A 27,199-nucleotide genomic window follows, 5' to 3' on the forward strand; every position below is an offset into this window, starting at 1 on the left:
ACTTGTGGGTTAACTCATCTGAACAACAGCAATGTTACTGAAAGAGACTACTCGGTGGCCATGTGCCAATTGTTTGACTAAGTGTGCCAAAATGGGTTCATTGAGACTTAGAGGTATTAAAACAACAGTTATATTCCCTTGCAGAAATAACTTCTCATGAGATAAAGAAAACTACACATGGCCTTTGAAAAACAAAACTGAAAAACCCTCTTGTTTCTATGCTAATTGATCAAGAAAAAATTGATTGAAAATTGCCATGGTTAAAAAAAAAAGATCGAGAAAAAAACATAGAAATAAATGAGATAATACCAGTCTCTGTCCTCTTGGCCCCTCTGGCTAACTGCTCTGATATCATCCATGGCTTGGCCTTTAATTCTCATTCCGGTTGCACTAATGGCAGGCCAGCACATTTTAAATTATATGGCCAATTATGTATCTCAGTTCAGTAAAATTAGTGGTCCTTGGGACCAACTATGCTTCTTTAGAACTGGATGAGTCCATGACTTGATTCATTCACTAAGACTAGTTAGGAATGGAACAAAGCCCAGACCTACAGTATACGACTAACTCCATGGTAGAAGTACCATTCAGACTGTAAAACTCAGCTCATAGACAGCACCACCTGCCAAAACAAAAGCAAAGACCTAGTCCATCAAAGCCCATAGTTGTGGGAAAGTCTCTAGCTGCACAACCCTTACTTTTTGGCCTCTATAGTTCTGCTTCTGGCTATCTGTCCTTGTTAACTAAAGTATGTTAGCCCAGGATATGATTTGGTGCTAAAAAGCTCACTCTGAAGAAGGTTTAGTGCTACTGTGGAATCTTGAACACCCAGTGTAGCACCCAGCTGGCTAATAAAGACTATCTATTGACTTAAACCTATGTTTGACCAAGCAGTCTTCTCCAGTAAAGATCCCACAGAACTATGACTGGGAATTATAGAGTGGCTGATACCCAGGCTGGCCTTGAACTCCAGTCTCATAATGCTCATCTTGCCTCAGCCTTCCCAGGCCTGGAAGTACAGAAGTAAGCCAACACACCCAGATGTTTTATTCAACATCTTAATTTGCAGAATGATGAACTGTCATGTTTGCCCACAAATTTAGAAATAGAATAGTTTGCCAGCCCCATTCACTGAACTATCTGAACTTCATAGTCACTAAAATTTCATCTTGTTTTAAAATGCTTTCTATGGATTTTTAAAAAGATTTTTTTTGAGCCAGGTGGCAGTGATACTCCCCTTTAGTCCCAGCACTGGGGAGGCAGAGGCAGGCAGATCTCTCTGAGTTCAAGGCCAGACGGGTCTACAAAAGTAGTTCCAGGATAGCAATGGCTACACAGAGAAACCCTGTCTCAAAACAACAACAACAACAAAGATTTTATGTGTTTGAGTGTTTTGCCTCCAGTCTATACACAATGTGTGCAGTGCCTGTGGAGGCCAGAAGAGGGCGACAGCTCCCTTGAAACTGAGTTATAGATGATTGGGCTCTGTGTATGGGTTCCAAGAACTAAACTCTGATCCAAAAAAAAAAAAAAAAAAAAAAAAAAAAAAAAAAAAAAAAAAAAAAAAAAAAAAGCAGGTCTTCTTAAGTGTTGAACCATCTCTCTTAGCTCTCTGTGAATCATCAAATAGAGTATCTACTGTAACTCAAAACCTTACCTTGTCGGGGCTTTGTTTTTCTCTAGAAATGGATGTAGAAATTGAAAATAGTATTGCTATGATTTGATCATTTAAGTTTTCTCAGACTCCAACTAACCTTTTATTCGTTGCTTTGTGTAGTAGTTGTTGGGGTCCAGGAATCACCATACAAACCGTACAAACACTGATCTCAGTTAAGCAAGAATAGTTTATTGAATGCATGCCCCAAGACTGATCGATCATGACCACAAAAAAAGAACTCAGAGCATAATTGTGGCACCAGTCTGCTCTTACCGCAGGCTTTTTATAGGAAAAGCCAAGTTCAGAAGTGCAGAAGGCAGGGGTGGAGGCAGTACTTCATTTTGGCTAACTAGACAAAGAATTATCAGCTGGCTTTTCTGTCAGAAGCCAGGACCCTCTTCTCTTACCCTCACCCCCTACTTCTCCCCACCTGCACAATGTCTCCTGCAGCTTCAACTCCCTGGCAACCACAAGGTTCTGCTTGAAAGTTACCAATAGATTTTTAGATGTAAAGCAGTGTACCATATCTTTTGAAGTAAGCAGTTAGACCACCATTGTTTCAGGGCACATGCCAAGAAGATTTTGTACTTTCCCATCACCTGGATCCCTCTTACCCCTCCCTTTGAAAAATGTATTATAAATAAGCACTTGGTGCCCAAATATATGACTCTTGACATGCATTTGCTTCCTTGAGACCATTCTCTCTCTTGCCCTTCTTCCAGGTTGTAATCTTCTTCTTCCATCACCAATAACATAGGACCTGCTGGTCGGGTCAGCTTTTAAGCTGATTGGTCCTGAGTGAGCTAAGAATGGGTGGTGAACAGGGAATTCCAGAGCATTGAGGTAACAAAGCATGAGAATTACCACCATACTGCTGTGCCCTCTGAGGAGAAGTTGTCAGTGTCATCTGTGGATAATTACCTGAAAACCTGAACTTAATTCTACCTTGTGAGCAAAATGGAGACTGAATACAAAATGGCTACAGTTACGGTCAAAGGAGCAGGCCTCCACAGTAGCTGAGAGAGGGACCTATAGACCGTTTCCCACAATCCGTTGACTGCTACCTTCCTGTTAGGATCCACCAGAGGGAGAAACTCTGGTGAGAAATTAGAAAAGCAGGAAGAAAAAAGATGTATTCTGCCTAGTTCTGACAGCGGAAGCCATTTTGGCCGCCCCATCAACACCAGGAATGGGTATAACAGGTTTTCAGGAGTCCCGGTAGGTCCAGTGCACTGTGTGTGGCTCTGCCTCTGGCAGTTCTACCAACAGTGAATGGATACTAGCAGTAAAACTGCTGTTCTGCCTTCTTCCTGGCATCTGCAAGAGCTCACACTTCCAGTTTTGTTTCTCTTACTTTCCTCTCCCTCCCCCTTTCTCTCCCTCAGTGTCTCTCTCTGTCTCTCTGTCTCTCTGCCTCTCTCTCTCTCTTTCTTTTTCTCTCTTTGAGACAGGGTTTCTCTGTGTAGGCCCGGCTGTCCTGGAATTCACTTTGTAGACCAGGCTGGTCTCAAATGTGCAGAGATCCTGCTGCCTTTGCCTCCTGAGTGCTGGGATAAAAGGTGTGGCATCACCACGGCCAGCTCTCCTAGCCTCCTCTTGAGTTTATAACCATTTCCCTATTTTAAATCTTAACTAGGGGCTGGGAAGGCAGCTCAGTTGATAACAGCACTTTTCACAGCAGCCTGGGAACCTAAGTTGGATCCCTGGAACCCATATTAAACAAAAAGAAAAAAATGGACCCAATGGTAGCCACTCGTAATCCCAGTACTCCTACAGTGAGCTGTGAAGACAGAACCACTGGCCACATGGGGAACAATGCAGTGAGTGCAGCAACAGAAATAACAAGACTTCCAGGCCTGGTAGAAAAACAGCTCCTCAACGTTCTCTCTCTCTCTCTCTCTCTCTCTCTCTCTCTCTCTCTCTCTCTCTCCTCCCTCCCTCCCTCCCTCCCTCCCTCCCTCCCTCCCTCCCTCTCTCTCTCACACACACATACACCATGGCATACACATGACCCTACCACACAATTAAAAATCATCTGATTGAACTATCTAAAATATCTGTCTATAAAAGATTTGGTATGTGGTTTTGCCTTCATGTGTGCAGCACATGTGCAGTGCCAAAGAAAGCCAGAAGGGGACATCAGAGCACTTGGAACTGGAGTTACAGTTTGAGACTCCATGTGGGTGCTAGGAACCAAATTAGGGCCCTCTGCAAGAGCAGCAACTGTTCCTAACCACTGGGCCATCTTATCAGCCCTGGACATTATTTTTCTTGCATTAATTCAGACCTTGGCCAGATTCTTGATCAACTTTCCTTTTATTGGCTTTCTCTCTTCTCTCTAGGGAAACATGAGTGTCAGGCTTCAAGTGTTCATTTAACAGTGGTCTCAATTTTTTTTTTAAATTGTACATTGAACCAATAAAACCTTTTATCATTTATGCCAATATATGCATGATTATTTGCAAACTATATACTTGTTTTGCTTTTACAATGTATCTATTAAATACTACTAACTTGGGGTAGACCACAACAGTTAAGAGCACATACCAATTTTTGTTTGGTTGGTTTTTGTTTTCCTTTTTCTTTTTTGTTTTGACACATGATTTCTCTGTGTAACAGCCCTGGCCATCCTGGAACTCCCTCTGTAGACCAGGCTGGAATTGAACTCAGAGATCTGCCTGCCTCTGCCTCCCCAGTGCTGGGACTAAAGATGTGTGCTATCACATCTGGCACACACATGATATTCTTGAAGAGGACCTGAGTTCTGTTACCAGCAGCCACATGCCAACAGCTATCTGTAACTCCATTTCTGGGGGATCTGAAGCTCTCTTCCGACTTCCTCAGGCGCCAGGCTCACACATGGTGCACATATAAGTACGTAAAGGCAAAAACACATGTACATATAAAAACCTTCTGAAAATTAGTAACGTAGGAGCTAGAGATGCCCAGCTTAGTGGTAGGATGCATGTTTTCCATGTCAGCAGCACAGGCTCAATTCTCAGAACTAGCATGTATACCTAAATGTTTCTGTGCTTGTTAGTTTTACTAATGCCTTTTAAATTATTTTTATCTCTGTGTGTGATACGTGTGTCTTCTGCAACAATGTCTTATGAGGTGTCTACTGATCTCAAATTACTTGTGTCGCCAATAACTTTTTTGAGTTTCTTGTCCTCAAGTAATGGGATTGCAGCACTTGTTTAGAGACAAAGTTTGGCTATGTTATTCTGACCAGCCTTGAACTCACTGTTACCCTGGCCGGCTTTGAACTTACTATATAATCCTGGCCTTGAATTCACTATGTTACCCTGGCTGGTTTGAACTCATTATGTAACCCTGACCAACCTTGAATTTGTGGAAATCCTACTGCCTTTGCCTCCCAAATGATAGGATTCTAAGCATGAGCAACCTTGCACAGTGAGTATTTAATTCTGTTTTGTTAGAACGTTTGCCACCTATAGAGTGTTCAGAAATCTCAGCATTCAGTTAAGACATTTGTCTAAGGTGCCGCTGAAGATCACAGGATCCATTCATTAAAATCACTAGAAACAAAGGGATGAAGTGTGACTGTTCAGTCACTGTTATAAAGCAGGTGACAAAGGTCTCACCACCTTTGAAATACAAACCCAGTTAGAGAGAGTTTCACTGTGCACTAAATTGGTGAAGAGGAAGCCAAGATGTGTTTCTATTCTTCATGGGGTTAGGGCCAAGGATATGTGATTAAAAGTCAGAGTTAGAGGAATATGGACAGATCAGCTGTTGAAATTCAGACCTAGGACAAACAGCTGAGGTGCCTATTTAACATACTAAAGTAGACCTGCCTCTAGGTTCTCCCAGCATCCCTCAGTCTCTACCTGTTACAGGGCATGGCTGACATACCCAGCCCTCTACTCTGAACTTTGCAGTGGAAGGGCTGGGCTTTCTCTCCCCCAGAAGCTATTCACTATATAACCCACACATTTTGGTTTCCTCCATCCCCCATAACCCCTCCCTCTTCCTGCACTCCCCCTCCCCACTGTGTGCATGCTTTTTCTCCCCCTTCCCCCTGCTTTTCTGTCTCCTCATCTGTGTGGCTACTTGCCTTGACCTCCTGTGAGGTCAGTGAACCTGCCTTTATAGACTTTAATTTGGCTTGATTGGCTCATTTCACCAGTGGCGAACACATACATATCAACAGCTCCTGCACTGTGCACAGTGTTCCAAGTGCTGGGGCTGTGGGACAGATGGGGTCCCCACATTCATCAATCAATAGATACTCAGGTGGCTCTTAACTTGGGACGACTTAGGACGTTTTCATTGCAATGATAGGGTTAAAACAGTATATATCCAGGGAGCCGTAAGATGGCTCAGCATGTAAACCTCTTGCTGTCAGGCTGAATCACCCGCTACATAGTGAGATCCTGTCCCAGAAACAACAAAACAAAAGCCTAAGACAGCTACTACTTAAGTCATGAACAAGCAGCGTTGTCCCCAGGGAAGAGAGTCATGTCGTCCGTCATGCCACCAAACACTAAGTGGGAAAATGCTCAGTCTTCTAATTGTGTTTTCTCTATTGTTTATTTAGGATTAACTCTGGGTGGTGAGGAAGGAAGGGGAGACTCTTTGACCTCAGCTTTAACAGGGTATACACCAACTGACTTCAGGGAAGTTGTCCCACACTGTCAGACACATGGCTGCTTTCCCTGGTGATGTTAGAAAACACATTTAACACTGGCTTAAAGAGACACATCAAGGTTTTTTGCAAATGAGTACCTTCTGTTTATTCCACATACAGAAACTGGCTTCTAGAGCTGGGTATGGAAAAAAACAAATAAATAAACAAACAGCTTTGACCTGGCTCTACCTGTGAAGGCCCTGGAGATGAAGGTCTAGTTCCTGACGGCCAGGTCTTTATCTAGCTGAGAAAACTCCTGACCTTTGGCCAGTCCTAAACTAGGGAGTGGGGACAATGACATGGGACTCTTTCCTGATGAGGTGAATATCAGCTTGGGGCAGGCTCTTCCAGGCAAGTTCAAGGATTCCGTACTTGGTAATGCCTTTGGAACTAATGGTATGCACATTGTTCTGTTCAGGGAGGGGTATGACATTCTGGAACTCCAGAGGGATTTGTGGGGGGTGGGAGCCACCACAAACCAAGCAGTACAGTAGCCGCTGCCCAGGCATCAGCTCCTCAGCCTCCACGGTCTCTTTGGAGAGGAACTCTTGGGACTGGGACTCTTCAGTCAGTAGCAGGTCCAGCAGCAGCCTCTGGATCCCAAGAGACTTAATCTGGTATAGGTCCATGAGCTGGTAAAACTTTTCCATCCAAGTAGCCTTGTCTTTGTCATACTGCTGCTGTAGCATCCGCAAAACATGGTAGAGTGCCACAAATGTCTCCCATGGAGGTACCTCTTCCTTTTTTTTGGAGATAGGCTTTTTCTCCAACTTAGGCAGTTTGGGATACCTGCTTTTACTTTTAAGATCCCCAAAGTCTTTTTGAAACATCAGTGCCAGGGTCTGATTGTTTATGGAAGAATGAGCATCACTCAAAATGTCTCTTGTGGTAGGATCGAGAGACCGTGTCTCCATTTCATCCAGAGTACTGGACAACTGTTGCAGCCGGGCACTTCTGTATGGCTCTCCTAGAAGATGCCAGTGTATAACCTTTGGGTCTGTAACACTTTTGGTAGCTAATGACCCTGGTACAGGGACAGCTGAAGGTTTCAGCCAGCCATCCTGTTCTCTTCCCTTTATGGGAGGAATCACTTTCAGATGTTTGGGGCTCATAGGTTCTCTACTAGGTTTTAAAGATCTTGAATCCACGATCTGCTTATGACGGTGCACAATGGCTTCAAGTACTGCCAGGTGCAGCCACTGCAGGTCTCCTGTTTCGGTGAGGTCTTTGAGTAGTTGACACAGTCTGTGAAAACTGTATCTAGAAAGTTCTTCTCCTGCCTCCATCTGTTTCAGGACACCATGCAGCCACTCTATGTCTGATACCCCTATCTCTAAGTATCGTTCCTCAGCAAAGATCTCGGGGAGACGAAGCTGCCCCATTGTTTGTCCTGCCAGAGAAGGATGATGCTTCAGAAACCACTTCGTTTTGAGATGGAGTCTGTGAGCTTCCATGGCCCTTCTAACCATCCGAGATGTGAATGGTGTGATCATGCCTGCTGTTTCATACTCCGAGATCACCTCCAGAAGGCGGAGAGGTTCTAGTTTATATTTCTCCATCAGCTCCCGCTCTTTATCCATCACCATTGTCCTCAAGGATATCATGGGTGTCATTGTGGGTATCCTGGACACTACGACCGCCTCCTCCCTGAATATCTGTTCTGCTTCTGGTTCCTTGCTTTCCATCTCCTCAGATGCTGGTGCTCTTTTCCCCAAGAGGGCCACCCAGGGATATCAGCTTTTATAGTACTCCCTTTCATCTCAGGGATTTTTTGAGGGAAAATTTCCCGTCTTTGTTAGGACCTTCTTTCTTTCTATCTGCGCCTTAGCTTTTCTCTTTTTAACACTGCCTCTTTCTTCCTCTCTTCCTCCCTAAGTGTTTCTTCTCTTCCCTCTTCTATGTGGCCTACACTTTTCACCTCCTCCTCACCTGAGCTTTCTTCAATCTCTTCCCTCTTTTTCCTCTTCCTCCTCTTTATGCACCTCCTTTTTCATCTTTTTTCTCTTCTTTTTTCTATCTCCTCTTCCCCTTCTCTTCCCCTTTCTCTTCCCCTTTCTCTTCCCCTTTCTCTTCCCCTTCTCTTCCCCTTTCTCTTCCCCTTTCTTCTTTCCTTTTCCTCCACTTGTTCTTTCTCCTCTTTCAGTTCTGGTTCCTCCTCCCCCTCCCTCCTCTTCCTCCTCCTCCTCTTCCTCCTCCTTCCCCTCTTCCTCCCTCCTCCTCTTCCTCTTCCTCCTCCCATCCTGCCTCTCTTTCCTTCTCCTTTTCTTTCTTTCTATCTCCTTCATTTCCTTCTCTCCTTCCCATTCCTCTATCTCTTTGACTTTCTTCTCCCTTCCTCTTCCTCCACTTGTTTTTTCCACTCTTTCCACTCTTCCTCTCCCTCCTCTTTTTCCTCTCCCTTCTCCTCTCCCTCCCCCCTTTTTCTCCTCTCTCTCCTCCTCTTCCAACTCAGCCTCTTCCTCAGCCTCCATGCTTTCTTCCTCAGACAACTTTCTTGTCTACCTCAACCAATAAGCTTTCCATGTCCTGAAGAAAAGTTCTCTTTATATTCTACCTGTTCTAATAGGTTGTAAAACTTTTCCATCCCAAGGAAGAATCCCCATGAAGGCTTTTCTCCTAATCCATGGCCTTTTAAAGAATAGAGCCTCCTCCTCTGTCTCAAAGTCCTCGCTCCTTCTCCTCTTCCACCTCCTCCTCCTCTTCCACCTCCTCCTCCTCCTCTTCCACCTCCTCCCTTCTCCTCTTCCACTTTCTCCTTCTCCTCTTCTACTTTCTCCTTCTCCTCTTCCACTTTCTCCTTCTCCTCTTCCATTTCCCCCTCTGAGACCTCTACTGGCTCCCAGTCAAATTCCCCTTCTTTCCTCAGCATTATTCTCTGTTCTTGGGTTCTCAGCCTTCTCATTTGCCTAGCCAGACGTCTTTGCCTCTTAGCTAGCTTCCTCTCCTCCATGATTATCTCTGGTTGCTCTTCTCCAGCATCCAACTCCTTTGCATCAAGTCTCGCCTCCTCTTCACTTAACCTTCTCTCCTTAATTAACAGTGACAGATTTATCTTTGTCATCTTTGTTTCTTTCTGTGTCAGTTTCCCTTGCTTTGTTGACTAGATTTTGAAGCGCCTTTAAGGATTTTCTAGTTTCTGGCAGGCTCCTTGGAAACACTCTTCTCTCTATCCAGTTTCCTTGTGGCTTTTGGCTAATTTCTTTTCTTCGTGGGCCTGTTTCCTCTGTTCTCTGATAAGCTCCAGACTCCTCTCTGGCAGCATCCTTTTCCTCTGTGGCCAACAGTCTATCTTCGTATGCTAGAATCTTTCTCCTCCAGTGACACTCTCTTTCTTCATTAGGATCTAATCTCATGTGTGGCCAGCCTCCTTCTCCTTAAGATGGGCTTCCTCTGTCATGGGGGGCTTTTCTGACTCTTCCCATCAGCTCATCTTCTCCTTTGGCCACCCTTTTTCATTTCGTAGGTCAGCTTCTCCCCTTCTTTAATAAATCTCAGTCTCTATCTCTGATAAGTTTGCTATTCTGAATTACTTCCGTGATCTCCTCAGCTAACTTTTACTTTTTTCCGCAGACAACTTCCCTTGCCTCTCTGTCAGAAGCTTGTCTGCCTGCTCTATTTTCTTCTCTGTGTCAACCTAGCTTCTCTTTCTTCTCCACAAAGGCCCCTTCTCTCCTCCTTCAGCTTCTTACTTAATGTAATCAGCTTCTCTCTATATGTCTCCAGTTTGCTTTTTATGTCCTTTAATTGCTCACTTTCCCACTTCAGGAGCTTTTTTTCCTTATCACGAAAAGCCTTTTCTCTTTGGGCCAGCCTTTCTTTTTTCCAGAGACCAGCTATGTACTTCTCCTGGCCAGTCTTTCTTCCTCCTGGGCCAGTCTTTGCCCTCTTTTCTTTGAGTTCTGCCTTCTCTGGGCACTTCTCTCCCTCTCCTGGCTAGTTTCTGTTTCTTCTCCCTCAGTTTCTCCCTCCTCTCTTGCAGGCTCTTTAGCTCTTCAGGCGTTGTGTCTTTCTTCCAAGCCAGTCTTTTCTCTTCCTCCATCTGCTGCTCTTCCTCCTGGGCCAGTATCTCCTCCTCCAGGGACAGGTTCTGCTCATCCAAGGCCAGCCTCTCCTCCTCCTTAGCCAGAGGCCTCCATTTTCTCCGCCAGTTTTTCCACATCCTCGTACAATTCGTCTTCTTTCAGAGCTAGCTCCCTTCGCTCCCATTCCAGGCTCTTGGCTTCCTCTTTTAGCTCCTTTTCCTCCAGGACCAGATTCCTTTTCCTTTTCCAGCATGGTTTCTATTTTTCTGGGCCAAGACTGCTTTCACTTCTCCCACTTTATCTATTTTTTTTTGCGATTTTTTCTTCTTCATGAGCCATTTTCTCCAGCTTTCTGGCCAGTTTCCTTTTTTTCTGGGCCAGTAGCTCTGCTTCTTGGCTTAGAATTTCCTCTTGTTGGCCAGAAAGTTTCTCTTTCTCACCAAGGGTCATCTCTATGTGGGCCAGTTTTCCACCCTTGGTAGCCTTTTTTCACATATTCTTGGGCCAGTTTTCTCTCCTCCTGGGCTAGCCTTTTCTCTTCCTGTGCAAGTTTCTCCTCTTCGCTTGCGAGCAACTTCTTCTCCCTAGCCTTGTACTCTTAAAGCTCGGGCTTGTTTCCACTCTGCCCTGGCCTGTCTCTGTGCTGCTCGGATCTGTTTTCTCTCTCTTCTGAGGACCTTTCTATCTTCTGCTTCTTCATCTCTCTCTTCTTCCTCTTCCTCCTCCTCTTCTTCCTCTTCGTCTCTCTATCTCCTCTCCTCTTCCTCTTCCTCCTCTTCCTCCCCTTCCTTGGACAGCATTTCCCCCAAATCCAATTCTTTCTCAGTTTTGGTCTGTGATATGTTTTCCCAGATCTCTCTCCATTCATCCCATTTCAGGCAACTTCTTTTCCGGCTTCCTCTACTTCCTCACCTTGGCGGCAGCTTTCCTTTGGCCAGAAGTCTCTCCTCTTCTTCGTAATACTTCTTATCACATTCTTTCTTCCAGTCTTCCCAAAGCAACTACCCTCTGAGTCTGGGCTTTCTGCCATTCATCCCAAGACTTCTTCCACTCTATCCAAGACAGCCCTTCTTTCAACTGCCTCTTGTATTCCTTTGGTTTCAATCATTTTCTCCTCCTCCCCCTTCTCTGCTCCTTCCTCCTCCTCCCATGTTGTTCTTCTTTCTTCTCCTTCTTCTCCTTCAGCCATTTCCTCTGATTTCAGAGTCGCAGCCAGCTCTTCTGCTGAGACGGCCTCTTCTATCCTTTCATATTCTTTTATTTTTTTCCTGCCTAACCAGCTTTCTAACTCTCCTGCCCATTCCTGGGTCTCTGCTTCTCTTTGACTGTATCCTCTGGTTCTAAGAAAGCAACTTCTTTCTTTTTTGTCCTTTTTCCTGGGTCACTTCCTCCTCCTCCTCCTGTAGCCCCTCTTCTTTTTTCTAGTCTTTCCTCTCCAGCCTCTGGCATCTCTTCCTTACTGTGACTTCCATACCCTCTGTAGTTGCTTCTTTATCGATAGAACACTGGTTCTCCCTCTTGCCAGGCTTCTTCTCCAGCCTCAGCTTCAGCTTCAGCTTCAGCTTCAGCCTCAGCCTCAGCTTCAGCTTCAGCCTCAGCCTCAGCCTCAGCCTCAGCCTCAGCCTCAGCTTCCTCTTCTTCCTCCAGTAAGGGGCATATTTCTTCAAAAAGTTCCCAGCTTGGATACTTACCTGCCAGGATCTCAGTAGCAGTAGCCACTAGCTCAGAGCTTAGATCAGCCACCCATCCATGTTTGGGGAATCAGCTATCCTCAGGTTTGTGAGCCGACAGAGATCATCCGCCACTCACTGTCTGGAGGGAGAGTCCTACTGGTGTTCCCCCGACACCCCGCCCAGAAATTTTTGTGAATTCTCTTCCTTGGTAGTGGTAGTGGAGGTGGTGCTGGTGCTGGTGGAGGAGGAGGAGGAGGAGGAGGAGGAGGGGGAGGTAGAGGAGAAGGTTCACCTACTACAGGAGGCAAGAGTTCCTCTGGCTCAGCTACAGCTATGGCTTCGACTTCGTTTCTTCTTCTTCCTGGCCTTTCGGAGTTTGCGAGCTTTCTTGTCTTTTTGTCTGTGATTCTTGGGTGAAGCCTTTTCCTTAGTCTCATGGCCACGGAAATGTGTTCCTTTCAAGATATCTTTCTCTTGAAATTTCAACCTCTTTGGGACTCTTCAGTAGGCTACCAGCTGAAGTCCTGGATGTGGGTTATTTTGAGATCTGCCCTGAGCTGCTTCTGCTTCACCCTGATCAATTATCTCCTGTTTCGGTTTTAACTGTGTCTTTTCACCTTTCTGAGGCCTCGCAATATTTTCCGGGCTGCGGGGGGGGGGGGGGGGGGGGGGGGAAGGAGATCAAGATATAAGGTGAGGGAAAGTACAGAAACTTTTAATAAAGAGTACAGAGAGGGCTGGTGCCTGGGTTTTTTTGTTTGTATGTATGTTTTTGGTTTTTTGTTTTTTGTTTTTTAAAAGACATTCTCCCTCGGTGGGTGTGTTCCCAAGTTGTGCCTCCTTATCCAAGGTGGGGTGGGGCGTGGAGTCTGTGATCTCCTAGGAAAGTTCTCTGACTCAAGCTCTCCATTTGTCTTCCTACCTTGTACCTCAGGACCCTCTCTAATCCTAACTAGCCTTTCTCTTAGGGATCCAAACTATGGGTCCAGCTGCCTCATACTTACCCCGTTTTCTGCCTGCTGACCGGATCTGTCTTTGGCTTTTGGTGGTTTTGATTTCATGTACTTCAGGAGCTGGGGGAAGTAGGAGCAAAGAGATAGCCTGACTAGGTGCAGAAGACCCCGGGATTTCCAAAGAGAAATCAACCTTTTCTCTTTTAGACATTGACAGGTTATCATTTAATCGCAGCTCTATTTGAGTAATGAGGGTTTGAATGTCTGTGGGCCGTAGACCCAGAAGATGGTCCAGCGACTCCTCCCCAATCATCTCTTGCCTGTGAAAGTCAAGGAGAGAGAGAACTATGTTGAATCAGGCACAAGAGGGGAGCAGGAAGAAGAGCAAATGCAGGGTTTAGCAGGGGGGCAAAGAAAGGACAGCGTATGATCCAGGAACCGAGAGTGATGGTGAGGATGAAGCTGGGTCTCCAACAAGGTAGAAGACAGAAAGGGAGATGTGAAGGGTTGGAGAAGGGCAGCTGAGGTCATCAGAAGGCAGTTTAGGAATCACAAGGGTTTATGAAAAAGAAGAAAAGCTGATTGAGAATGACAATGATCAGGGATAAAGATGGGGGGTGGGAAAGGAGGAAAAACTTGGCGTTGGGAGAAGATTAAAGCTAGCGGTAAAGAATCAAGGTAGGTGCAAGCAACTCACTGCAACTCCTGGAAAATGCCTGGTTTCTGGATCAGGGTTAACAGTGAGCTCTTTGAATGGATTCCAGTATCGGGCATTATGGTCATGGCCTTGCTCCTCACTCTTTGGTCCTTGTCCATCAATCCCTGAGCCAGAGGCAAGGCAAAGAGATGAGTGATCATGCCTAGGCGCTTCAGCCCCTCCCAGGATAGTTCTCGGATGAGTGGGTTGGGATGGGTCGTGTCATCCAGCAGACGGTGTGCTGTCTCTGAGCGCAGAGCTGGAGTCACCTGGTACGAGGCGAAGATCTGCCCCAGTGCACCAATACAGCACTGGTACTTCAGCGGGTTAGCACGGACCATAATGTTGAGGATTGCCTCGATCAGGCTACTAATGGCCACGTCGCTCATTTTCTTCCCCAGCCAGCTGCGGTTTGTTTTATCTGTGAGGACACTGTAAGTGATGTCCTTGGTTAGTCTCACCTCTAAGAAATCGTCATCCTCTTTCTGTGGCGCTTCGCCTCCTTCACTCATCGCTCTCATCCTGCTTTGCCAGAAGAAGAATGGCTGACCCTTCTCCCATTCCAGATCCCGCTGGGGTGCGTGCAGGCTGCACTTGAGGAATATTGGACTGCCCTCCGGCCAAAGACGGGCACGGATCACTGAGTTAGGGATGTAGCAATCTGGAGCAATAAGCCATTTCCTCTCATGTCCGAAGTAGCATCGCAGTATCTGATAGGGGTTCAGTCCGTCCCAGGCAGTCAGCTGCAACTGGGCAGGAATCACATAGTGAGTTGTGATTTGGGGTTTCTTGTCAAACCCACGCAGCAACTCATGTCCCTCCGAAGGAACATAGTGGGAAGAGGTCAGTAACACAGTGCTGCCGTCTTCTTCTTCTTCTATGACATGTGGCACATTGTGGTCAAAGGCAATAGCCCGCTTATTGGGAAGGTTTACTAGGCCTTCTAGGTCCTGTCTCCGTTGACCTTGGTAGCTATACTTAGGTACAAATAAGGTCTCAAAAGAAAAGAAGAAGCTTGGCATAAAAGGTTTCGGGATTTCTACCAGGTCATCTGTTATGGTCAGAAGGGCGAGGCGAGAGAGTATGGATGGGGGGAACAGCTGTAAGCAGGACACCAGATAAATACTCTGGTTGAAAGTCACAAGCAGGTCGGCCCGGTCATTGGCAAAGCAGAGTGGGCCAAAGTGCAGAGACGAGTCCAGCATGGCTATGAGTCTACCCTGAAAATCCCAGATGCGGACGGTGCCGTCAGAACCGCCTGTGACAAAAATATTCAAGGCCAAGCAGATATCAAAGGAGGTGATGGGACACTGGTGCAGAGGCAACGTCTCTATGAATTTGGTGCCTTGCTTCGACCCAAAGGACATAAAATCATGGAACTTCCAGAGCCGTAGGCAGTTGGTATCCGTAATGGCACCTACAGCCTTTGGTAGGAGGACAAGGTGTTTTAGTGGGCAGCTGCTGAGAATGCAAGCCAGAGCCCTAAGTTGTAATCGGGTCCCGGTCAACACAGCTTCTGACAATTGTATGTACTCATCTACCCCGTAGGAACAGAGCAGAGAGTTTTCTCGGGTAGTCAGAAGACCCCCATAAAGTACTGACAGAGCCAGTACTGCCCCAAAGTGAAGAATTTTCTCAATTCTGGCACAGCTGTGCTGGGACAGCACTCTTACTGAGCCGCTCTGATGCCCAGAGAATATCAGTCCTTCCAGCCCCCGCCCCAGATGGAAATTCCCATAAGCCAGGCACTGAACGAAGTCCTGATCATCCGGTGAAGTGCACAGGAGATACTTGACCGGGCAAGGGTTGCGGCTCGTGTCAAACACTAGCACCTCTGAGGTGCCCGTCGCTACGAAAAGTTCCTCTTTAATTGGATCATAGGCCCAGTCCACAGCATGGTCGAGGATTGAGAAAGGCCAAGTGATAAGCAGAAGATCCCCTGTTACAGGAGACACAAAGCGCAACAGGCCATCCTCAGTGGCACACAGGATCCGGAAGCAGTTCTCCCTACAGCGGACTCGACGTAAGTGATGGGGAATGGAACCACAGATATTGAAGAGGCTGTAGAAGCTGGGCAGACGGCGCAAGGAAAAATGATGCGTTGTCTGGCAGAAGAAAGTTGTGTTGTCGATAAACTGGAGGCCATAGAGCTCCTCACCAAGTTCCAGGTGCCGGAGCAGGTTCCCTGAAGTGAGGTTCCACTCCTTGATTATGCCTTCCTTGCCAGCCGTCAGCAGAGTGTGGGCCTCTAACCGGCTCTGTATACATACCACTAACGTGGGATGGGCTCTGAAGCTGTGGAGAGATGGGCTCTGGCTTTGAAGGAGGGTCCATACGTAGACCTCCCCAGCCTTGTTCCCTGCATAGAGAAGACTCTCCTCAAAGCTAGTGAAGCAGCAGCTGATGGGAGAGCTGCAGTTAGTGGCTACAAACCTCTGTGCCTCTCCCAGGTAACCCTGACCCTGGCGTTCAAGGACTCTCACCGTATTTTCACACAGGGCCACGAGGCAGCCATTGGGGCCATTCAGGGTGATGTTTTGGACCATCTCGTCGCCAGAGATGGGAGATATTTGCATCATGTGGAGACCCTTGCCAGTTGGTTCAATGGTCCAGGTGACCACTCCCCCCAGGATGCCAGACATAAGCATCTTTGTTTCTGGATCGAAGCAGAGACAGCTGATATCAAAGCGGCAAGGCACAGTACACATGGATTTGAATGCCCTAAAATGGTCGCCAAAGAGCCTCAAGATCATGTCGCCACAGTAGACCACGATGAAATGAAAGGAGCCTGTGTGCGCCATTGTCTGGATAGGCCGTAGTCGCTCAGACATCGGGAATGTTCGCTTTTCAACCATGTCGTCAGTTCTGTTCTTCACCCACACTACAGCCTGTAAGACAGTAAAAGACAATAGAAGAGAAGAAAGACAGTCAGCCATCTTCTATTCTTCCCTTTCCTCCTTCCTCCCCTTTTAAATGTTTTTTTCCTTCTTGACAAGGTCTCCCTATGGTAGCCCTGGCTAGCTTAGAATTTAGTATATGGTCCTCCTCCTCTTCTATTTATTTATTTATTTGTTTTGGTTTTTCTAGGACAGGATTTCCCTGCATAGCCCTGGCTGTCCTGGAACTCACTCTGTAGACCAGGTGGGCCTTGAATTCAAGAGGTCCACCTGCCCCTGCCTCTCAAATGCTGGGATCAAAGGCATGTGCCACCACCACCCAGATATTTGTTTATTTTTGACAGGGTCTTGCTTTGTATCTCAAGCTGGCTTTGAACTCCTGATCCTCTGGATATGCTAGGAACATCTCGGGCTCCTGAGCGCCAGGATGACAGGCATATAGCATCATGTCAGGTTTCCTTGTTTGTTTTGCTGAGGGGATATCAGAAGACTGGAGTGGCTTTTGCCTTCTAGGGAGTTGGGAAGAGGGTAGAGGAAGGGAAGCTTGAATCCTTTCACCAACTTCACATTGATCATGAACTCTCCATAGAGTGAAGAATGTGAATGGACAATGTATGGAGGGAACCCCCAAGTCTGGATCCTAGTCATTCACAGGGTGGCTCTGAGTTTAGAGCTACAAAGGTGTGGCCTTTGGAGGAACTAAGAAAGAGAAAACAAGTGGCCTTACCAGTGTTTCTTTTATGTAGGATGACACCCAGGAGAGAGAGGCAAAGAAATGGGCTTCAATGAAGTAATAGCATATAGTCGGCATAGGAAGAGGAAAGCGAGATTCTTTGAATAGTATTTGGGATCGGTCAGTCAGCACAATTACGTCACTCTGTTCATCCTCTGTGGGTTTCTGGGGAAGAGATATGGCATAAACTGAGGTTTGGGCACTAACATATTGGCAGGGTATGGGGGGCAAGATTACAGCATTATCCCAAATTTTACTGGTTTATCTTGGTTGTCAGATTTACACACCTGGACAGAAAGATGCTCAATCAAAGGACTGCTTCAGTCAGGTTTGCCTGTAGGCATGTCTAGAGAACATTTTCTTGGTTGATAATTGATAGTATCAGGGCCAGTCCCACTGAGGGGGGCACATTCCTAGGCAGGTGGCTGGTATGAAAGAGCTAACTGAGCAAATCAGAGGGAGTAAGCCAGTGCTGCTCCATTGGCTGGTTTCTGTTTCCATCACCTACCCTGAGCCTTGGCTCCCTTGGTGATACCTGTAAGATGAAATAACCCTCCCTTCCCCAACTTTCATTTCATTTCATTTGGTGTTTTATTGCAACAACATAAGGCAAAACTAAAATACATCCCACATCCCCTTCTCCTCCTGACTCCCATCACCATCCCCTGTGCATAGCATGTAATACACTTGACAAGCACATAAGAAACCCACGACACATAATGGACCAGACTATGTGTTACAGGCACAGTAGAAAACTGTGCTCTTCTGAAGGTGTAGTTAGTCATACCCAACCCCCAACTCCATGTCTAAAAGGTATATAGATCAGAAAGGACACATTTAACAAGTTACTCAAACAAGTCTATTACCTTAGAGCCACGTGCAATGTAACAGGACACCCCAAAATCAGCATAGCTTAGAATTACTAAAGATCAAAACTATACCAATAAGGGGCTAGAGAGACAGTTCGGCAGTTAAGAACACTGGTTGCTCTTTCAGAGAGCCTAGCTTCAGTTCCCAGCACCCACAGTGTAGCTCACAATGGCCTGTAACTCCAGCTTCAGGGAACCCAACACCCTCTTTTGCACTCCACAGGCACTGTGTGCACATGCAGGCAAAATGTAACTTATACAATAAAATAAATATTTAATCTCTGTGAGTTCAAGGCCAGCCTGGTCCATAGAGTGAGTTCCAGGGCAGCCATGGCTACACAGAGAAACTCTGTCTCAAAAAAACAGAAACCCCACCAGCACAAATAAGACTTTTAGGATAGCTTATTTTGGCCTAGGAACAGAACATACACAGTGTATTATTCCCCAGAGATAGTACATAAATATGAACTATGTACTAGAAGTCCATCTGGTCAGAGCCAGCCACAGCAAAGCTGAGGTTAGCAAATGCTCTCTCTGCTATAGAGTGGGAATTTTGGTTTCTTTAAAAACACAGACATATGTTTTTATTTTAATCTCAGGTGTGCTGCTTCACAGTAGATGACTGGTTTGCCTTGTGCTCTAGCAGGGGCATGGTTTTGCCAGCTGCAGATAGTTTCTGTGAGTGTGTAATGATTGGAATTCTGGGAACTTTTCCAAGGATATTTAAGTGCTAGAGCCCCAGCAGAAAGGGCTGTTTGTCCGTTGATGGTTGGATGCTGCTGGTTTCAGTTTGTTGCAGTTTTTTAGCTGTCATATAAGAATCCAAAAGAAAAAATTATATATCCTGCAGACAAAGATCAAACTTGCCCCAAGGAGATCAATGCCCCTTGCCTTAGTTAGGGTTTCCTGAAGAAACACCATGACCTAAGCAACTCTTATAAAGGACAACATTTAATAGGGGCTGGCTTATAGGTTCAGAAGTTCAGTCCATTAGAAGCATGGCAGTGTCCAGGCAGGCATGGCGCTGGAGGAGCTGAGAGTTCTACATCTTGTTCCAAAGGCAGCCAAGAGAAGACTGTTTCCCATGTGGCTAGGAGGAGGATCTTAAAGCCCATCCCCACAATGACAGACTTCCTCCAACAAGGCCACACCTCCTAATAGTGCCACTCCCTGGGCCAAGCATTTTCAAACCACCACACCCCTAATCAGCTGAAAGTAGTCTAACAGTATCATCACCCCCTTTCCTATCCCTGACTTTGGGGATTTCTTTTCTCTCTCCCTCTATCCTCCTTTCTCTCCTACCTAGTGTTAGAGGGTGAAAGGGGTGGAAGAAGAGGGTTGGGCAAGGGTAAAAGAAAAGAGGAACCACAAAGTAGCCAAAAGGCCTCTATACTGCTGGTACCTTACTCTTTGAGGTGCGTTGAATGAGATTGGCCCCTAGAGGTTCATATACTTGCATGCTTAGTCATCAGCTAAATGGTTTGGGAAGGATTAGGAAGTGTGTCTTTTTTAGAGGAGGTGTTTCAAAAGACCATGCCAGGCCCAGTCTCTCTCTCTCTCTCTTTCTCTCTCTCTCTCTCTCTCTCTCTCTCTCTCTCTCTCTCTCTCTCTGCTGCCTGTGGGATCAGGATGTGGTTTTCAGCTATTTCTCCAGCGCTCCCTGCTATGATGATGACTCTCTCTGAAACTGTAAGCCAGCCCTCAAGTAAGCCCCGTATAAGGGTTGCCTTGGTCGTGGTGTCCCTTCACTGCAACAGACCAGTGACTAAAACACTCTTCCCTTTCAGGAAGTTTCTCTCCACACAGGGTGGTTCCTCTGACAGTGCTCCCAAATGTCTATGTCCCACAGTCACTATGCCTCACCGTTATGTCTGTACAATTATTTGGAAACTGATAGCCCCCTTCTGTTGAGGTGACAACAATGGTCTGTCCTGGTTCTTGCTTTCGTGGACCCTATATAGCTCTAGTGAAGTGCCTATTACCATAAGATGGGTAGAGGCCAATGGATAATATGTAAGTTCCCTAAAAACTCATGCCTTACCTTGCTTTTTTGAATGATGTCATTTGCAAGCCTAAAAAAGTCATTCCACTTGGGAATGAGCCTGGAGGAAGCCATCCTGGCCTGGTTTTCCCCTGGTCCTCCTTAGGACTGTCGCTTACAGACCTGTGGATACCCAAAAGAGGAGTGCTTAGTTTAGCTCATGGTTTGGGTTTTGTTTCCCTTTGTTTCGTGATATCCTGTGTATCCTAGGGTGGCTTTGAACTTCCTGCATGGCAGAGGATGACTTCACCTTCTGGCTCCTCTGCTCACAGCTCCTGAGTGCTGGGATTCCAGGCACGCCTGGCTTATGCAGTGCTAGGGATGGAACCCGGGGCTTTGTGCATGCTAAGAGAGTGCCCCGCCACCGAGCTTCATCTCTAAACCCACGTTTCCTCATTTGTAATATGAAAATGCCAATCTTGCCTGCTTTAAACTGTGATATATCTTTGTTGTTACAAAGATCAGAATTCCTGAGAAAGCCCTGATGAGTCTGCCCTGAAGCAGCAGACAACTACCATTGGCTCCAGGATGCCTTGGGTTTCCATTTCTTTTCCTACTTTATTCCCTCCTTCCCACTTCCCCTTCCTGCTCTGCCCCTCTTCCTCTCCTCCCTCTCCCTTTTGTGTCTCTTTTCTCCCCCTTCCCTTCTTCATATTCCCAGTTGCTCAGTAAACATGATGACTAAATTAATACTCTGGCCAGCAGAGGGCAGTGAAGGCCAACCATGACTGTCACAGGAAGGAACCCTCAGTCTCAGAAATGATTCCCAGGGGGTTGTTCCAGGCCCGCTGCTCAGCAGTGTTTCATGAACTTATCAGATTGCTTAGTACAAGTCCCTTTAGCCAGAGGCACTGGCCTGCACCTAGAACCCCAGCACTCTGGGGACAAAGATGGGAAAACTTCTCTGAATTTGATCTCTCTGAATTTTTCCTCTATATAGTGAGTTCCACAACAGTGTAGAGAGACCCTATCTCAATCACTCCCAAATCCCCCAAAAATGAGGGGAGCAGAAGAGAAGGAAGGAAGGGCAAATTATCATGGACCCAACCCCAGCCCTACTGCATTGTAAACTCCTATATAAAACCCAATGATAACCTGGCTTTTAACGAGCTCTCACACTAAAGTGAAGGACCATTCGTTTAGAAAACTGTTGGAGTTCATGGACAGAATAGCTTGGGTCTTTTGAAGCAAAGCCAGCAAAATCACCCCTCCAGTATGACTAAGGCCCTGTGCTTGCAGAGAGAAGGCGGCAGGCAGAACATTTTTGTAGAGTGAGTGGGAATCTGTTTGGAGAAGAAAAGAGATGTGTTCAAGACTACCTGTAATTCCAGTACTTGGGCTGCTGAGGCAGAAGAAGAGGATAATGACTGGGGTCTAGGCTATCCTGGGTTAAACAGAGAGTGGCATGTGAGCCAGGACAATTATGTGAGTGACCCTATCCCCAACCCTCAAATCAAGATGTAAGCACTAATTCACAGTTCTGAACTCATCTATATCAGAGATAGGGAGGTTCTGCTAGCTCACTACTGTACACTAGTAGGCCAGCCCCATAGCCACAATTTACCTCACTGGGTCCTTTTTAGTCCCCAGAACCAGAGATGATATCATGTGTGGGAAATATGCAGCCCCTACCAGTAGCGTCTATTGTTCTAAGTATACCACTGAGTCCCCCTTTTCTTTACCAGCCTACAACAATTCACAGTCGGGATCCTTTGGGTTATCACTGCTGGGGGCCAAATGAGTCTTCATCAAGGTTTGTGTTTTCTGTCAGTCCTTCCTTGAGTTAATTCATCAGATGACCCAGAGGAAACCTCTCCCCTAAGCCTTTCCCAACTTCATCCTTAGTCTCAGAGCTAATCCCTAAAAATGAGTCTGGAATGAGCTCTGGAGAATGGGCAGCTTGATAACTCAGAAATGATTTATTGGTAGCACTCAGTCTGTAGTCAGAGTGATTAAGACACAAAGGATTTGGGACAAGATATGCTATTTCCTGTTGTCTGCAGAGAAAACCCAAGTCTGCTGGGGTTTTTTGTTTGCTTTGTTTTACTTTTTCTTAGGTTCAATATACAGACAGTATCTGAGGAAAAGCAGGTGTCATAAGAACCTTGCCTTAAAAGATACCTGCCTGCAGAGGGCGCTCTACTCCACCACACTGCATGCCTCTGGACACACATTGACTTCCTAGAATCTAACAGCATATGAGATACAGACTTCTGGCTTTCTAGACTTTACAGTTTAGCAGGAAAAGGAGACATCAACAAATAGCCACAAAATTAACAATGGGACAACTGGAGTGAAGGGTTATTAAATTTTTTTTCTGCAGCCTTAACTGTTTCAAACTTAAATCCCACCGGCAATATCCATGGTGTGCTTGCTGGTATGTGTGCACACTCATATGCCTTTGAGCATGTCTGTTCAGGTTAGTCTTGAACTTTGAATCCTGCCTCAGTCTTTTGGGAAGCTGGCTATTGTATCTGTTATCATATCACAAAGTACTATGAGTATATTTACAGGAAGTGAGCACCCAAAAGGAGGGTGATATGTGCCCCATGCTTTGAGCTAGGACCCTGAATGAATTAAAAGGCAGGAATGCAGGTAGTCCACCTGGGACCAGAAGGGCCTCATTAGCTGACTATAAAACTAACCTTGGCTTATTCTGTTCTTTGAAAGACATTACAGTTAAGGAGCTGAAATCTGTCCACAGTCCTCTGGGAGTACAACTCTTGGACTTTGGGCAGATTCAGTAGGCTAGAATGCACTTAACTTTCTTTATGGCTGACAAACATCCTTTAATATGGTGGGCTAGTTTCCAGTGAATAGGAGAGGTAGCTCAGATCCTTGGGGATAATAGCACCTAGCCACAAATACAGATAGCACAAGGCCACAAAGTACTGGCCAGGCATTTTACATAATATGGTTTTAATTTTTTAAAATTCTCTGTATGTGTTTGGGGGGGGGGATGTGCACATGAGTGCAGGTACCCTGGAAGGTGGCCAGAAGAGTGTGTCAGATCCCCTGGAACCTGAGTTACAGGTAGTTGTGAACTGTTTAACATGGGTGCAGGTGATTGGTCTCATGTCAGAGGTCCAAGACTATGTGCTCTTGACCTCGGAGCCATCTCCCCAGACCCCATGTGCTTCTTATGATGGTACTGTGAGTTAGCTATTACTCCCCCTTAGCTTCTTAAGATGAACATGGAAAGAATATTGGGATACCAAGGGCCATATGAACAAAAAGTCACCATCTCACAGTTGGCCACCTGTCCTCTCTCTTCACAACAATGACCTGGTTATGTCCTTTCTGTATCTCTCTAAAAGTATGAGAGAGGTTGAGCGTTCTGTACATGTAGAAGTGTAATACGTATTCTACATATGTCTGTATACAATATACATACATTCTCACTCTCGCTAGAGATTAGCTCACATTAATATAGAGCCATACTTCATTTTGTAAAAGTTGCCAGGGTATATGACTGATCATTCACCCACATGTCTATTAACAGATATTGGCCCTGTGTGTGTACGTGGGGAGGGGGGCTATCTCATGTAGCCTAGGCTAGCATTGCCTTGAGGGGTAGCCTAAGAACTCCCAGTCCTCCTGCCTCCACTTCCCAAGTGAATTTCCCTGTAAATTACAGACCCTCTACCAGTACATTTAGCTTGTTAATAGACATTGGGCAGTTTCCAGCCTTCAGTTACAACAATCCATGCCACAAATGACTGACTACCTTTGTTGGTGTCTCGGACTTTAAATTGTAAACTGAAACAGAAAACAGATTTACATTTTAAGTATCACAGCTCATTATTGAGATTAATTTGTTTGTTTGTTTTTGAGACAGGATTTCTCTGTGTAACTGCCTTGGCTGTCCTGGAACTTTCTTTGTAGACCAGGCTACTCTCAAACTCACAGAGGCCTGACTGCCTCTGCCTCCCAAGTGCTGGGATTAAAGGTGTGTGCTACCATACCCATGGAGATTAATCTTGATTATTGTATGTAAACTTTATCTATTTCTGTGAACCAGCTGGTTTAGTTAGAGTTACTTACAAGAGTGTGGTTGAGGTTTTAGTCAGATGCGCATGAGCAGCTTACAGCTTACTATTGGCCATACCACTGAACAAAATCTCTCTCCCCTAGTAACCATTAACTGTAAGTTTCAGGGAAAGGTGGGCTTCAGGAATTTTTATATAAAATTATGCCCCACAAAGTTCTAACTTGGTAGCCCAAGATGGCCCAGAACCCACTAACCCTCCTGTTCTCAGCCTTGTGAGTGCTGTGATTACAGGCTTGGTTTTATGTAAAAATTGAAGTTGGTCAGGCATGGTAGTGCATGCCTTCAATCCCAACACCTGGAGGTAGAAGAAGGCAATCTTTGTGAGGCCAGTGTCATGTACATTAAAAGTTCCAGGCCAGCTAATTATATGGGGAAACCCAGTCTCAAGAATTAAAACTAAAATCGTTTATGTAGGTATTTTTGTTAGGCATTACTGCTTGTGGTTACAATGCCTTGGATTAGATGATATGTTCTGCTGAATGGACAAGTGAATGACGCCTCTGATCTGTCATCTGAAATATGTGCTTTCTGTCATGTCATAATGAACACCTTCCCAGGACAAGGGCTTAAGCAGAAAGTGTATGCATGAGATTTGGAGGACTGAGCAATTCTCGTCAGTTGCCTCAGAATCCCTTATGGAATTCGAGTGGCAACACCGTTTGGTTGTTTTTTTAAAGGTCGAATCTTCATTCGTTTCTACGAGTGGATTAATCTGTACTTTCCCCAGGCTGTAGGCACTCGACAAACGCTAGTTACCCTCAGACTATGTCATTACTGAATGATTAGAAGGGAAAAGGCCTGCCAGGAAGCCCCTACGGGTCGTGATTCTGAGCCTCCCATCTCAGGGACTGGTCTGGAGCCGAGAGGAACACGGGGAGCCACGTCCTCACGTTCCGGCTCCCCGGAATCCACATGGGCGGGAGGTAGGTGTGTCCACCTCCTTCGGGCTGGAGCCGCGCCTGTTACCTGTGACAGGACTCCCGACAAGGGACAGCGAGCTCTGCGGCACCCCGAGCTAAGACGAACAGACCTAGAGGGGAGCTGGGAAGCTACGCTGAAAATGATGTGGGAGGACCCCACCAACAGAACGGTTAGTCCCGCAGCCCCGCACCTGGCGGATTGACCCGGGCAACCAGAGCGAGCGCGTGTGCGCGGTGGCACACGCACGCGTTCCAAAAGGGGGTGGGAAAAGAAATCCTCCGACTCCCGTCCGAAGGAGACCCCCCAGCCATCCGGGGCCGAGTCGGCCGGAGAGCACGCGTGCGCGAGGGCGCGCCGCCGCCGTCCCGCTCCGCCCAGCGCTGAAGGGGGTCTAGCGCACAGCTCCGGTCTTCCCGCCCCTCCCCAGGCTCGCAGGCTCGGAGTAGTAGACTCCCGCCCTGCGGAGAGGGACGGCGAAAGGTTCCCCGAGCAGAGGAAGAAGGCGGACGTGGCGAGGAAAAAGGAGAAACCGGTCGAACAAGGTGAAGAACGAGGCTCCCGGGCTGGAGCCGTCGCAAGACACGCCTCCCTGCCTCACACCCCTCCGGGCTGCGGAAGTCCTCCAGAGACTGGAGCAGCACCGAAGCGACCAGTAGACTACGATTCCCAGAAGGCGGTGCGGTGGCGTGCCTACGACTCCCGGCAGGCCCCGCGCGCCAGGCTCTCTTCAGTGCGCTGCTTCTTAGGGAGAAACTACAGTTCCCACGAGGCCTCGCGCGAAGCGGCTTGGAAGTGGGCAGCCTGGAAGTCACTCGGGCCACTGAAGCTGGCGGCGTCTCTAGTGAGCCGCGCCGTGCTGAACACTGCGGTCGAGGAGCCCGCGAGGCGTGTGACCGGGACGCCTAGGTACGTGGCTCCCGGTGCAGGAGCAACCTCGGGCAAGGGTGGTGGGGATTTGGTAGCTGCTCGGACCCCGAGGGTCAGCGCAGGCGAGGTGACCAGGCGGACGGCCGGGTGTGGGCATCGGCTGTGGGGGGCGGCAGCGCCGGGACTCACGCCCTCCGTACCCGGCGGGACTCGTGTCCGCATGGCTCAACTTTCGAGACGTGCAACCCGGCTCGGTGGGGAAGAGCTTGGAGTCTGGGAGACGTGGGTGCACGTCCCAGCTCTGCCACTCTGGAGCTGCTGTCTGGGAAAACCGCGCCGAACCTCGTTTTTGCCTTCGGTAAAACGGGGAAGGAGGAATTGTCTTTTGCTGGTGATTGTTCTGAGGTGTTGAGATCTGGTGAATAAGGCGTTTCACATTGAAGATACTTATTGCTGGTTTGCGCTATTGTTAGTCCTGGAGAAATGAGGTGGAGATACTATAGATTGCCAATTAGTTGACCATGTGCATGTAAAGACCTGAGTCTATAGTTAACACTCAATGGAGAGTAGCTGCTGTATACTGCGATCATTTTGATTAGAGCTTTTGCTTGTGAAGCAGAGAGACTCACATTCAAATTTAGGTTTTGTCATGCACCAGCAAGCTGTGTGACCTTGGGCAACTAACTTCACCCCTCTGTGCCTTAGTTTTCCCTTCTATGCTTAAATATAAAGTGGAGATTTCAAGGGAAGCCATCTCATCGAATTGTTTTGAAGATGTATAAGAACATCCTGTGTAAATTGCTTAACACAGCTGCTGGCACATAGCAGTCTGTAAATGCTGTCATTTATTTAGCGTTTCTGGGGAGCTTAGAGACTCTGAGTAGGGCTCTGACCAGATCTGGCATTGAGTCCAATTGGCTTCCCCTTCTTCCAGACTAAGGTCTCTCGTTTATAAAAATGGGACAATAGCAGTATTACCTTGGCAAGGGTGTGATGATTTGCTGAACACTGGGCTGAGCCATTCATTACTGAGTAGCAGTTCGTATGGATTATGATTGTTCTTCAGTGTTCTCCATCTGGCCCAGAGGCTGCCTAACTGTGGGCTGTGACATGACAGCCCTGAGCTCCCCCACACATTCGCTCCCAGCCTCAGTGTCCCATCTGTGA

The 27,199-nt window shown here is 46.8% G+C and overlaps 1 protein-coding gene across 1 annotated transcript; it reads right to left on the reverse strand.

Moving 5' to 3' along the window:
• Positions 1–6,453: 6,453 nt before the first annotated feature.
• Positions 6,454–20,301, reverse strand: LOC117702346 (WD repeat-containing protein 87-like). Its single transcript, XM_076928191.1, is given in 12 exon segments — positions 6,454–8,010; positions 9,867–9,978; positions 9,981–10,151; positions 10,225–10,440; positions 10,442–10,819; positions 10,821–10,919; positions 10,963–10,999; positions 11,243–11,318; positions 13,008–13,276; positions 13,654–16,545; positions 17,399–17,448; positions 20,194–20,301. Coding segments are annotated over 12 exon segments (5,799 nt in total). The 5' UTR covers positions 20,269–20,301; the 3' UTR covers positions 6,454–6,586.
• Positions 20,302–27,199: the final 6,898 nt, after the last annotated feature.

This window comes from Arvicanthis niloticus, unplaced genomic scaffold (assembly GCF_011762505.2).
Source record: "Arvicanthis niloticus isolate mArvNil1 unplaced genomic scaffold, mArvNil1.pat.X pat_scaffold_716_arrow_ctg1, whole genome shotgun sequence".
Classification (NCBI taxonomy): Eukaryota; Metazoa; Chordata; class Mammalia; order Rodentia; family Muridae; genus Arvicanthis; species Arvicanthis niloticus.